We start from the raw sequence: 13,564 nt of genomic DNA on the forward strand, positions 1-13,564 counted from the left end.
AAATGTTAATTTTAAAAACTAAAGCTTGTTCAACATTAACCCAAAAATAATCATTGAATTTGTAAGTTGTAAAATTACTTTATAAATAGCCACTTCCTCGGAAAAATGCTTGACATGATTTAGATTTCACAAAATCTCAACATGAATTGCAATTAGCCAGATAACACTTGGAATGAAGATGAATTCAACTTTCAATTTCTTTCTGTTTCTGATTGAGTTTCATTCATTTTAACTTATCAATCTTTTCAAAGAATAGAACACATAGCCCAGCATTTTATTTATCAGACTAACATCACCAAACCTGATAATGGAATATTTTGTTCAAGTATCAGCATTATCTTCAAACTTTCCTAAAGACTACGAAAGAAATTAGGAATGCCACAGTAAGACATTTAAACATGGTTTTCACAAAATCTTAAAAAGGATTGCAATTAGCCAGATAACACTTGGAATGAATACAAATTCAACTTTTGATCTCTTTTTGTTTCTGATTGAAAAGAAATTGTATTCAATTTATGATTTTTTTGTTTTTCACCAAATTTATTTTCTTCCAATTCCTTGAGAAATACAAACCCAAATCAATCTTCAACACATTACTAAATTGTATGCTATGGGTCAAAAAATCGAACTGAAAAAAAGTACCAAATATGCCTGTCTTTTACCTTTACTAACTGGATCAAGATATTCTAGAACTTTATCCTCTTTCATCGCCAATTGTCATATTTCCAATCCATCTTCTCCTCGATTCCTCAAACACAATCTAGATCATTCAAAGCCACAAGACTATTAGTAACTCCATCTGATCGAATTCTATCAGCGGTTCTACCATATCGATGAGCATACAAAGGAATTTGATAGTGAATTACCAATTTGAAACGTAGATCAGTAGAAATCAACATCTTAAATCTACGTTCTTCAAAATCTTCAATTACCTTGGATCTTTGAATTTGTGTTAAATTAAAATAGAACGAAGAAGCTGGAATTCTAAAAGGTAATTAATCAGTGGTGAATACAAGCTTTAACATTTCTGTGGTTCTTGGTTTTGAAACACAGAATATTGTTTGTGGGATATCTATTACTGGAACTTTTGTTTGTTCATCTGCTGTTAGATTATACAATTGGCTGTGAAAAAGATTGATTGCTTATCGCATCCTTATTTTGGTATGTTGGACTACCTCTCAATCATCTCCATCAAAGGGAGGCTGATATCTGTCCGAGTTCACAAAAACTACAAAAAAGGAAAGAACATCAATGGAAAAATAATCATAGAGTATTCAAAGATAAACTTACTTATTATTCAAAAAAAACATGATATCTAAACATATACATACTCGTTTATGATATCCTTATTTTTAACAGTCTAAAAGATCTAGGTAGAAGAGAAACGAACCAATGGATGATTTCAGAAAATTGTTCAGAAAGCGATTCAAAAGGAAAGGAAGTTAATTAAACTATTCTTTCATAAATCTAGGGAAAGGGGAATCAGGCAAGTTGATCATTTCCACAAGACTTAGAGATGTTAGCCTTCAAGCGCTGGCGAGTTGATTGGTGATTGTTGATTCGAACTGAGGAGTGTTGAGATCGTATCATGGTTCAGTTCAACCAGACCCAATGAGGTTACAAATCCGGTTGTAATGTCTCAAAGGGTCACAAGGAAATCAGAGCTCTGAATCCGGTCAGAGGATGATTAGCCTTGCTGGTTTAATGAACACATTTGGTTGGTCGTTTGATTGTTGATCTGTTGATCGTTGATCCAAATTGAAGAGGCTTGAGATCGTAAAATGGTTCAGTTCAACCAGACCCGATGAGGTTACAAATCCGGTTGTAATGTCTCAAAGGGTCACAAGGAAATCAGAGCTCTGAGTCCGGTCAGAGCATGATTAACCTTGCTGGTTTAATGGACACATTGACTGTTGATGATTGAATGCTGATCAAAACGTGAACGGTCGATATGGTATTGTTGGAATCGTAGTTCGATTCAGATCGGTTGTTACTAGAAAAGCAATCAAAGGTAAAAGACACAAAACAGGTTTCTGCAAGGTGTACAGAAAATTGGAGTGAAGAGATGAAAACATGATCTAAGAAAGAGGAAAGAGACCAAGACGAGTGACAGTTAGTTTTGATTCAATCAACAAACTGACAAAGGAAATCGAACAAAACAAACTAACCAACATGTTGTGATACTCCATTACAAAGACCATCGATGAACGAATCTAATGATTGATTGTAAATATCCAAAAGACCAAAAGATGCTCCAATGATTGATGCACATTGCAGCCGGTCTTGGCGATGTTTTTAGTGAGCTCGCTTTGAGGATCTTATCCATTTGACGATAATCGTCAACTTTGATTTGATTGTCCATCTATAGATATCTCCGCAGAGAATGATCGAAGTGGGAGATCAATGAATGTTTCTTTCGATTAGGATGAAAATGATAGTCACATACGCCTGGTTTGGGAGCACCAAGTTGAAATTGAATTAGTCCGATCTTCGCTTTTTCTTTGCGAGAGGGGCCACCTTGACCGGTGATGGCATTTTGACGAAGTACAAGACGATCAACCAAGCTGGTATCCTCAATCGTACCACCAACCTTCTTGACTATCCGGATATTCTTGAGGTCAACATTCGAGTTTTTCAAGTCAGCTACCCGTTTAACTGCTTCCACTGCAATCGGAGCAAGGATAGAAGAGGATTGAGAGACGATCTTAGAGTTCAGAGAAGTGCTTGCGGCACGTAGAAGCGATTCTCGATCGTTCAGATCGACCGGTGTTGACATTTCTTCTAAATATTTTACACATTTGATTGCAGCTCTTGAGAAACTTAATGATGGTAGGATGAATACCTGTTATTAAAAGTACGCATATAACGATCAGAATGATAATCAGAGGATGGATCATCAAAAGATAATAACCTTTAGATAGTAACTTCTCAGCCGCGCCGAGTCAACTGCCTGCTAAGACTACGACAATTGTAGTTCCGTCACCCGCTGAAACATCTTGAGCGGCTGAAAGTTTGACCCACATGCGAGCAGCAGGATGCATAACACGTGTTTCAAAATAGAAGCACCACCATTAGAAATCGTCACATTTCCGTCTGCTGTCTGAATCATCTTGTCCATTCCACGAGGTCCCAAGGAAGGTCGAATGGCGTCGGAGATAGCTAGATGAAAGACATCGTGCAAACCGATAGACAACTTTAGCATTCTGGGATTGATACATGTCATTTTCTCCTGGCTCAATGGTAGCAAGTTGCCCTACCTTTCGCTGCTGTCATATTACTAGAATTAACGATCACGAAATAGACAGTCAGTACTCAACATCTTTATAGGTGTGGAGTAGGTAATCAAGATGTATTACCTCAGCCTGACTTCAATTGGTTTTTCGGCATTCTTGAAATGCTTTTTGAGGTTGAACTGATTTGGCGACTGAGCTGGCAGGAGCTTCCATGTTGTGGGGAGTTGAGAGATTCGAGTATAGGAAATGAGGTGAAGTGTTTTAAAATCTCAATCGATTCTTGCTATGTACATATCAGTGATCACCAAACCTCAGGCTCAGGGTTGACCTCGAGAGACTTAAGACATTTAAGTACCTGTTTCGGACATAAATGATATCCATAATCAGAACCTCAATCATCGTCGGTCTCCGAATAAACAAGATTCAGCTCAAAGTTCTCTTTGCAAGGTGCGTGGTGTGACGACAAATTGACCATTGGACCTCATTGGATCTGAGCAGGAAAAACCGGAAGACTCCTTCATCTAATGTATGCTCATTCCCATGGATGCAATTTAAGACGTTCTGTCTCTTACGGAGATTTTCTCTGAATTTCAGTCTTACAACGATAGCCAAGTACACGAACAGCGAGGAGGGCAGTGTGCTACCTTCTCAGGTAAGCTTAGACGATATGTTTATGGTCTGTCAAGGGGAAATGCACGCTTTGTGAATATACAGCTGATAAAGTATGACCTTGACCGTGCAAGGATCTAAGAGGTCGACGCTGGGTCGGCTACCTCGTAGACGAGATGGCCAACGTCATTTCATCTCAATATCATAAAACACCGAACGCTTGGTATGTCCCGATGGCCAGCATGATAGCCAAGTGATGCGGCTTCTCAAAGCACACCGGCGCCATCGATCACTATGTCCCACAAACAATGATTGGATTGATTGATAGTGCGGTATTGAATCCCTTGCTTGGCTACCTTTGTAGACTGCGTCAACTTAACGCTAATTTCCTCGATGTGAACTTTCTACCCACAGGGCGATTTTTGACCCAGGTAATCACACATTTGGCTGATCCATTGGAATGGGCAAAAATCGAGGAGACTACCGATACTCATACCTTGTGGCCCCTGTAACGTGATGGGGAAGGGACATGAGGAAGAAAGACAAAAATCGCATAGTTGGCTAATCCATTGGAACGGGCGAAAATCAAGGAGACTACCAATACTCGCACCTTGTGGCCCCTGTAACGTGATGGGGAAGGGACATGAGGAATAAAGGCAAACTCTTTAGAACCTGAAGACGGCGTGCAGATTGTGTTTGGTTGGAGGTGCTGTGGTTCCCTTCATTCAATTTTCTTATCATCATCTATCGCGTTACAATAATCTTCAAACACCAAAAAAATCTATTCCCTCAATTTATATATATTACTTTTCGCTTTGACAGATCCTACCATACCACCATCAGCTGAACTCACACTGATTGAACCAACGTCATGAAATCGACTTTTTTCCCTATTTTACTTCTCATACTCTACTTCAGCGCATACTCTTGGGCTCAATCGCGCACGTGTAACAGTCCTGCTGGAATTCCCGATAGCGCGCCGGAATGTGCGAAGAAGTGTGCCAGGATTAAAGTGCAGGAAGGCTACTGCTCCAGCGAAGCTGTGTTCAATGACGCCTACGCGCAATGTATGAGGTAAGACTTTTCTCGTCGGCCAAGCTCATGTCATTCTTTCCATTTGCATCTTGGCTGATCAACTTGACTTTTACAACTTCAATACTATCACAGTGACAACTGTAACGCCCAAGACAAGACAACTGGACTGAAATACTCATATAACGATATTTGTCCTGCGGATTGTAAAGGAGGTGAGTAGCAGCCCATGTTCACATTTCCGTCAGCTTGCTAAGTAGAATCTCACATAAACAATTGCTCCCGAAGCCGCCCCGACCTCTACAACCTCTTCGACTGCTCCAGCTGCGACTCGCGCCTGTGACAGCCCTGCTGGAGTTCCCGATAGCGCTCCAGCATGTGTCAAGAAGTGTGCAAGTATCAAAGTCAAGGAAGGATATTGTACAAGTGAAGCTACGTTTAATGACGCCTACAAGCAATGCATGAGGTAAGTAATTCTTGCGGATGGAATCTGTTCCGCCTTCTCAATTTATTCTGAGCTGATCAACGTTTTCGCAACTGTCCTACTCTCCTAGCGACAATTGTAATGCGCAAGACAAAACGACTGGACTAACGTACTCGTACAATGACATTTGTCCCGCGGCTTGTAAAGGAGGTACGGATGACAGTCTCTGTTATCTTTTTTGAACTAATTCATGAAAACTTACGAAGCATTTTTTCCAAAGCCGCCCCGACCTCCACGACGTCTTCGAACGCACCCGCTGCCACTCGCTCTTGCGATAGTCCCGCAGGAGTTCCCGATAGCGCTCCAGCGTGTGTCAAGAAGTGCGCAAGTATCAAGGTCAAAGAAGGTTACTGCACAAGCGAGCCTACCTTCAATGATGCCTACAAGCAGTGTATGAGGTAAGCATTCTGGTCCAAACCCCGTCATCAACCAAATCTCAAACCAACCCTTCTCATTTCAATGCCTTACAATCCTCCCAGCGACAACTGTAACGCGCAGGACAAATCGACGGGACTGACCTACAGTTACTCCGACATCTGTCCAGCGGATTGTAAAGGAGGTAAGTCGCAAATTCTTCCCGCTTTCACCCTAGATCGCAGAGCGACAACTCAACATCAATATTCTTCAGATGCTCCCCCCACCTCCACGACTTCCTCGAATCCACCAGCTGCGACCGGTTCATGTGATTCCCCTGCTGGAGTTCCTGACAGTGCTCCAGCATGTGTCAAGAAATGCGCAAGCATCAAGGTCACGGAAGGCTACTGTTCAAGCGAGCCCACCTTCAACGACGCCTACGCGCAGTGCATGAGGTAAGCATTCTGGTCCAAACCTTGTCATCAACCAAATCTTAAACCAGCCCTTGTCATTTTAAAACCCTGCAATCCTCCCAGCGACAACTGTAACGCGCAGGACAAATCGACGGGATTGACCTACAGTTACTCCGACATCTGTCCAGCGGATTGTAAAGGAGGTAAGTCGCAAATTCTTCCCGCTTTCACCCTAGATCGCAGAGCCACAACTCAACGTCAATATTCTTCAGATGCTCCCCCCACCTCCACGACTTCCTCGAATCCACCAGCTGCGACTGGTTCATGTGATTCCCCTGCTGGAGTTCCTGACAGTGCTCCAGCATGTGTTAAGAAATGCGCAAGCATCAAGGTCAAGGAAGGCTACTGTTCGAGCGAGCCCACCTTCAACGACGCCTACGCGCAATGCATGAGGTAAGAGCACCCTCGTGATCTGAATCTGTGTCTTTCTCTCGCTGATCTTTCGCTGATCAATATCTCCTACAACCTCTTAGCGACAATTGTAACGCTCAAGATAAAGCTACCGGACTGCAGTACAAATACAGCGACATCTGCCCCGGGGATTGTAAAGGCGGTAAGTGACGACTTTTTCCAGCTACCTCCTTCGTTTGTACTCAACTTAACCTGCCCGGTCCTCCCTAAGACCCTACACCGTCCACCAGTTCGACAGCACCAACTTCCACTGCCTCTTCTGACCCATCCCCCACCTCCACGACTTCATCGAACCCACCAGCTGCGACTGGTTCATGTGATTCCCCTGCTGGAATTCCTGACAGTGCTCCAGCATGTGTTAAGAAATGCGCACAGATTAAGGTCAAGGAAGGTTACTGTTCGAACGAAGACACCTTCAACGAGGCCTATGCGCAATGCATGAAGTTCGTTTGCTCTTTCTTCCACTCCACACTCTCGCGCCCCTTTCTAACTAATGATGGCCTTTTTGAACCTCGCCATTACTTAGAGACAACTGTAACGCTCAAGATCAATCAACTGGAATGCAATACAAGTACCCGGATATTTGCCCAGAAGATTGTAAGGGTGGTAAGTGATCGCCATTCCTTGCACCCCGCCAACTCATCCAAACTAATTCGTTTCCTATCCCTAAGATCCCGCGTCTACAATCACCTCAGCGGCGCCGACGTCCACGAGTTCCTCCAACCCAACTCCTACCTCGACAGCCTCTGCTGATCCAGAGGTTTCAACTCCTACATGTAAGGCTCCTACCCTGTTCCCCAACTCCTGGGTGCGTAAATTACCTCACCGACTCCAAACTAATTCGTTCGCTATCCCTAAGACCCCGCTTCTACGATCACCTCAGCGGCGCCAACTTCCACGAGTTCCTCAAACCCACCTCCTACCTCGACAGCCTCTGCTGACCCAGAGGTCCCAACTCGTACATGTGAGACTCCTACACTGATCCCCAACAACGCCCCCGAGTGCGCGAAAAAGTGTGCCAAGCGCAAAGTACAGGAGGGATACTGTGAAACCGATAGCCTTTTCACTGACGCCTACGACCAATGCCTCAAGTGAGATTGTCCCTCCATTCTCGCTATCATCACATCCATTCTCAACCGATTTGGTCAGCTCACAAGTTATACTGCATCCACTCCCACTATCCAGCGACAATTGCAATCCCCAAGACACACAACAAGGTCTGGAGTTTGATTACAACGATATCTGCCCGGCGTCTTGCAAATCTGGTAAGTGCAGTCGCGTTCCCAATCGCCACACCTTCAAAGATTAAAACTGTTATGATTTTCGTCTCACGTAGGTTCTCCAGGCCCAAGCACTTCGGTATCCCTTGGTCCCAGGACTTCCTCTGGACCCGCTCCCACAGCGACAACCTCATCGTCCTCCCCTGCTGCAACTGCCACATGCGATCCGTCTAGTAAAGTTCCCATCGCTGCTCCGGCATGTGTCAAGAAATGCGCCAAGTTCAAGGTCCAAGAGGGTTACTGCACAGATGAGAATGTGTTCAACCAAGCTTACCAACAATGTCTCAAGTGTGTACTGCAGCGGAGACTCGACGCATTTACTCTGTTGCCATACTGTCAAATCCTCATTCTAACCTGTTCGGCACGCTCCTACACATCAAAACAGGGATAACTGCAATGGAACCGACGCCTCTACCGGATTGCAATATAAGTTTGACGACCTTTGCCCGGCACCTTGCAAATCAGGTCAGAGACCCTCTGCCCCTCCCAGTCATTTACCTCGTATACTCAGTTCGTTTTTGCCCATCCTACGTTGCAGGTCCAGGTTCTGCAACTACATCAGCCGCTCCCACCTCGACCGTCTCGTCGGACGCCCCAAGCCCCACCTCTAGTAACTCAAACGCCGGTACCAGTCCAACATCGTCGTCTGCTGGACCTTCTCCTACTGGTGACACGGGATCAGGCTCTGGTCAATTACCCCCTGGGACCCCCCCATGTGCCATGAAATGTGCAAATATCAAGATAAAGGAGGGCTACTGTTACTCATCCGAGGTCTTGATCACAGCTTATAACCAGTGTTTGAGGTCAGTTCATTTAATTCACCTCGATTTACTAACTTGATGTCATGATCCGCTTGCTGATTCGAAATCATCTGTTCTCAGCGACAACTGTTCACCTGATGATTCCGCCAAAGGCCGAACTCTCACTTACCGCGAGATATGTGGATCTTCAGGTAAATGTCACCTGCTTGTACCAGCCTCACTACATACTCTACGCACCGTTCTCTCGCTTCCACGCTTTTCTTGCTTCTTCACGCTCAACACCCTCACTCGAATTCCCCGCCTCAGGTACCAGCTCAACTTCGACGTCTCCTGGTCCTTCCCCCACCGGAGACGCTGGCTCAGGGCTCAATTTGCCTGCTGACACTCCACAATGCGCGAGAAAATGCGCGAGCATCAAAGTCCGAGAAGGCTACTGCTCCTCGTCCAACATTTTCATGACAGCTTTTTCCAAATGCTTGAGGTCAGAGCCTGGAACCTTCTTCGCATCGAATACCTCCTACTGACTCCCGCGTTCTTTCTCATCGATACTTAGTGACAACTGTAATACCAGCGATGCAGCCAAAGGCCGACAGCTCACTCATCGTCAGATATGCGGCTCACAAGGTTAGCACTGTGCTCACATGATCGTCGATTCCATTTCCTTCCTATGTAATCTGTAGATCATCCGTGATTTTTCTCGCTCACTTTTCTACGCATGCAATCCTTCCTACAGAACCCAGCACCCCCTCTTCATCTGCTGCACCTTCTCCTACTGGCGAAGCCGGCTCTGGCTCCGGTAGTTTACCCTCCAACACCCCTTCTTGTGCGAAGAAATGCGCGAACATCAAAGTTAGAGAAGGATACTGCTATTCGCCTCAAGTATTGATGACCTCCTTCTATCAATGCTTAAGGTTGGTGCTCAAAACTAGAACAATCAACAATTGCGCGTCACTGACCCTCAAATCCTACCCCCACGAATTTCCAGCGACAATTGCAACTCTAACGATGCGGCCAAAGGCCGCCAGGCCACCTACCGTCAAATATGTGCCTCGCCAGGTATGTGGTTTTATACACAAGCAGTGCAATCCAGCCGTGTCCTCGCCACAGCTTGAATTCGCAATTTAACAAATTGCAAACATTTCCTTCTCGCTTCAGGTCCCAGCCCCTCTTCATCGTCTACTGGTCCCTCACCTACTGGTGATGCTGGTTCGGGCGCTGGCCTGTTGCCCAACAATACCCCCTCTTGCGCTAGGAGATGTGCCTATATCAAAGTCAGCGAGGGCTATTGCTCCTCGTCCCAAATCCTCCTTACTGCATTTTACCAATGCCTAACGTCAGTAGACAGCACTGCCCCTATATAACGATTCCAGCCAGTTAATCATCAAGCCTTTCCTTCCGTATCGATTTTCAGTGATAACTGTAACTCTGCCGATTCAGCCAAAGGTCGTCAGCTTACCTATCGCCAGATCTGTGGCTTGACTGGTAAGCATTCTGCTATACACGCACACTCACTTCCTCCCTATGTAGTATTTTTCAAACATTTCCTTCTTGCTCCAGGTCCCAGCCCCTCTTCATCGTCTACTGGTCCCTCACCTACTGGTGATGCTGGTTCGGGCGCTGGCCTGTTGCCCAACAATACCCCCTCTTGCGCTAGGAGATGTGCCTCTATCAAAGTCAGCGAGGGCTACTGCTCCTCGTCCAAAATCCTCCTCACTGCATTCTACCAATGCCTAACGTCAGTAGACAGCACTTCACTTATGTAACGATCCCAGCCAGTTAATCATCAAGCCTTCCCTTCCGTATCAATTTTCAGTGACAACTGTAACACTGCCGATTCAGCCAAAGGTCGTCAGCTGACCTATCGCCAGATCTGTGGCTTGACTGGTAAGCATTCTGTTATACACGCACACTCACCTCCTCCCTATGTAGTATTTTTTACCCTTCATTTCCTCGCTACTCCAAACTGAGCCATCGAAAACGACTGTTCCTCCTACAGGTCCCACCCCATCATCGTCGTCTCCTGGTCCTTCCCCTACCGGCGCCTCTGGGTCTGGCGTGTTGCCCCCTAACACTTCCTCATGCGTGAGGAAATGTGCAAGCATCAAAGTCAAAGAGGGATACTGTTCCTCGTCCCAAGTCTTCATCACCGCATTCTTCCAATGCTTAAGGTTAGCTCGCAGAACTTCGTTGCACCTAAAATATTACCCTATTGACCCGCGAACTCGTTCCTTATCAAATTTCAGTGACAATTGTCAATCCAATGATGCAGCCAAAGGTCGAACACTTACCTACGGTCAAATTTGTGGCTCATCAGGTAAGCAACACCCTCCCACTCACTCTCCCTTTATGCTTCCTTGCTCATTTCGCGCCGTCGCCTTCATTTTCAATCACCCCCCGATTCATTGCCACTTGATCCTCCTTCGACCTAGCCGGTGGAGGCGGTACCCCCAAAACCTCTGCAACTAGCCCCCTTCCCACTCGCAAGCCTGACTCCGGAAGCGCGGCTTTGAACAAAGCGCCTGCATGTGTCAAGAAATGCGCCCAATTGAAAGTTTCCGAAGGTTATTGTTATTCTGCTCAGGCCTTTACAATCTCCTACCATCGCTGTCTTCGGTAAGCTACTCCCTCTGGCTTTTCACCCGCTGAGATCAAAACTGCCGGATCACACCACCGATGACTTATGCCCTCTTTTCCAGTGATAATTGCGACCGGGATACTGCCAGGGAAGGTCTGAAGGTTGGCTTCAACGAAATTTGCACGTCATCGAGTAAGCTTCCCCCCCCCTTCTCGACCACAGACCTTGAATCTTCCGAACACCTTCGCTTTCTCCCTTTGATGGCTTGAACAGATCCAGGTTCACCCATAGAATCCTCTGTATCTCCTCAGCCGACCAGCGGTCCAAATCTCTCTAGCACAGCCCTGAACAAAGCACCTGCCTGTGTTAAGAAGTGTGCTCAAGTTAAGGTTTCCGAAGGTTATTGTGGTTCGGCCCAATCTTTCACAGTCTCCTACCACCGTTGTCTTCGGTAAGCCTCTATCCAATTCTCTCCATGCGCATCATATGTCATTACTCGAATCCTTCACTGAACGCTCACTTTTTCCTCAGCGATAATTGCGACCGGGATACCGTCAGGGAAGGTCTGAAGTTAGGCTTCAACGAGATTTGCACATCATCGAGTAAGATCCCACGCTGCATCTCCACTCCTAGATATCGTCACCATGAGAATGGTGCTCCTTCGTAGACTCCAGCTTGCCTGATATTAACAATATTCCTTGCCCCTCGCAGGCACCGCTATTCAGCCCAAAAACCCGCCATCCACGACCTCTCCCACTGGACCCGCTGGAAACCAAACTGGTACTGGCAACGTTCCTAGTACAGCTCCTCGCTGTGTTATGAACTGTGCGCGGATCAAGGTCCTAGAGGGGTACTGCGCCTCGCCAACCACTTTCACGAAGGCTTTCTCTCAATGTCTCAGGTCAGCTCCGGTCATCACACTCACCCCCTGCCTCCAATATCTGGCATGACCTCAATCCACCTCATACTGACAATCACATTCTATGCCTGCAGTTCTAACTGTAACCAAGCCGATGCTAACGAGGGTGCCAAACTCACCCACAAGCAAATCTGCGGCCCACATGACGGTTCAGATTCAGGAAAAACTCCTTGCGACTGTGATGGAAAGTCTTCGAACTCCTCGCGTACAGATTCTGTTGCTCCTCGCAGCATTCGTCACGCCCCCAGAGACTTTGTCCTCTAAAAATGTTGTAAACCCATCAATTCAGCTGCATATCCCGTTGAAAATCCATTTCCTCATCTTGATCAGGGACGTTGTCAACCACGCTAAATCGACTCTGTGTAATGGATGTCCCTGTTGTGTACTTACAACCTACATTCATCCCCCGTCCTCCGTATGAAAAACACTCTTGTTTTACTACATCACATGTGCATCACGTCGGAGACTCCCCACAACCTGATACTATCTTAGCCCAGCTTACACTGACACCACGCTCAACAACTAACCGGCCTGCCCCTATACATTCTCGCATCACTATTTTCTCATCAGAGTACCCTTTGTAAATGAGACAAAATATAAGACTATCTGTCTAGTATCCCAGATATCTGATCTCCATAGTTCATTTCAGAAACAAGGCAAGGTGACTTGTTGGATCGTCACTCCTTGAACCCTACTTGACCTTCACACAACCTAGCAGCTTCCAAAAACCATATCAGAACTTCCCCACCCATCACAACCTTGCAAGCTACAAACCTACATACATACTTAAAATCGACTGCCCTTAGTTCTTGATTTGATATCTTCATCGATTTTTAAACATGTCAACTCAATCTGAAATCAAATCTTTTCAAATCTTAAAGTGGATAAAAGTTATAATCCTCGGTTCGATCGGTAATACGATCGTCGGCGGTTTAACTAGTTTCATTGGATCTTTGTGTCTACAACATCATCCGTTGATAGCGATTTCAATTATCTGGATAGGTGCTTCGGCAGGTTTGATTGTAAGTCTTTTACATGCTGTCATGGTTTTCTTTACTTCTCATTTCTTCACTACTTCAATCAAACCGAATCGACCGAAAAGTTTATCACAAGAATTACTTTTGATCTTGACTCAAGCTCCGCTTTGGAGTACGATTGGTGCTACAATTAGTTATACGACGATCTTAGTTGAAAATGCATTAAAGTTCAATCATCCATCTAGTCATCAAACTCATTTATAATTTTTGATGGTTTTGTTGACTGCTTTGATCGGTACTTTTCTGATTGCTCTTTATTCGACGGTTGTGTTTTATTTTACTAAATCAGAATTTCATCTATGGATCTTACAAAACGGTTTGGTTTTATTATTTGATGAATCTTTTAAACCTTCTTATCAAAATTTGGTGTCGAATCTTGATTCTCTTGATACTGAT

The 13,564-nt window shown here is 45.3% G+C and overlaps 4 protein-coding genes across 4 annotated transcripts; 3 read left to right on the forward strand and 1 right to left on the reverse strand.

Annotated features, from left to right (window-relative positions):
- Window positions 1–2,188: 2,188 nt before the first annotated feature.
- MELLADRAFT_46390 (uncharacterized protein) lies at window positions 2,189–3,491 on the reverse strand (the record flags this gene model as incomplete). The annotated part of the gene is made up of 5 exons (XM_007403948.1): window positions 2,189–2,362; window positions 2,447–2,842; window positions 2,912–3,159; window positions 3,258–3,277; window positions 3,357–3,491. The coding sequence occupies 2 exons, from the start codon at window positions 2,774–2,776 to the stop codon at window positions 2,189–2,191; spliced, it is 504 nt and encodes a 167-aa protein (XP_007404010.1).
- A 112-nt stretch (window positions 3,492–3,603) lies between these two features.
- MELLADRAFT_101217 (uncharacterized protein) lies at window positions 3,604–4,354 on the forward strand (the record flags this gene model as incomplete). The annotated part of the gene is made up of 4 exons (XM_007403593.1): window positions 3,604–3,680; window positions 3,828–3,885; window positions 3,977–4,065; window positions 4,171–4,354. The coding sequence occupies 4 exons, from the start codon at window positions 3,604–3,606 to the stop codon at window positions 4,352–4,354; spliced, it is 408 nt and encodes a 135-aa protein (XP_007403655.1).
- A 359-nt stretch (window positions 4,355–4,713) lies between these two features.
- MELLADRAFT_101218 (uncharacterized protein) lies at window positions 4,714–12,395 on the forward strand (the record flags this gene model as incomplete). Its single annotated transcript, XM_007403594.1, has 34 exons — window positions 4,714–4,916; window positions 5,010–5,089; window positions 5,163–5,340; window positions 5,429–5,508; window positions 5,579–5,756; window positions 5,883–5,917; window positions 5,951–6,167; window positions 6,294–6,328; window positions 6,362–6,578; window positions 6,659–6,738; window positions 6,808–7,039; window positions 7,123–7,202; window positions 7,268–7,372; window positions 7,480–7,687; window positions 7,746–7,861; window positions 7,933–8,164; window positions 8,262–8,341; window positions 8,415–8,679; window positions 8,758–8,828; window positions 8,944–9,118; window positions 9,191–9,261; window positions 9,371–9,548; window positions 9,623–9,693; window positions 9,793–9,970; window positions 10,049–10,119; window positions 10,195–10,372; window positions 10,451–10,521; window positions 10,634–10,805; window positions 11,219–11,250; window positions 11,285–11,404; window positions 11,486–11,663; window positions 11,744–11,814; window positions 11,924–12,113; window positions 12,206–12,395. 34 exons carry the CDS (start codon window positions 4,714–4,716, stop codon window positions 12,393–12,395), a joined length of 4,638 nt encoding a protein of 1,545 aa, XP_007403656.1.
- Window positions 12,396–12,970: 575 nt separating this feature from the next.
- MELLADRAFT_101219 (uncharacterized protein) lies at window positions 12,971–13,372 on the forward strand (the record flags this gene model as incomplete). The annotated part of the gene is made up of 1 exon (XM_007403595.1): window positions 12,971–13,372. The coding sequence occupies one exon, from the start codon at window positions 12,971–12,973 to the stop codon at window positions 13,370–13,372; it is 402 nt and encodes a 133-aa protein (XP_007403657.1).
- Window positions 13,373–13,564: the final 192 nt, after the last annotated feature.

The sequence above is a fragment of the Melampsora larici-populina genome, assembly GCF_000204055.1.
Source record: "Melampsora larici-populina 98AG31 unplaced genomic scaffold MELLAscaffold_1, whole genome shotgun sequence".
NCBI classification, from domain to species: Eukaryota; Fungi; Basidiomycota; class Pucciniomycetes; order Pucciniales; family Melampsoraceae; genus Melampsora; species Melampsora laricis-populina.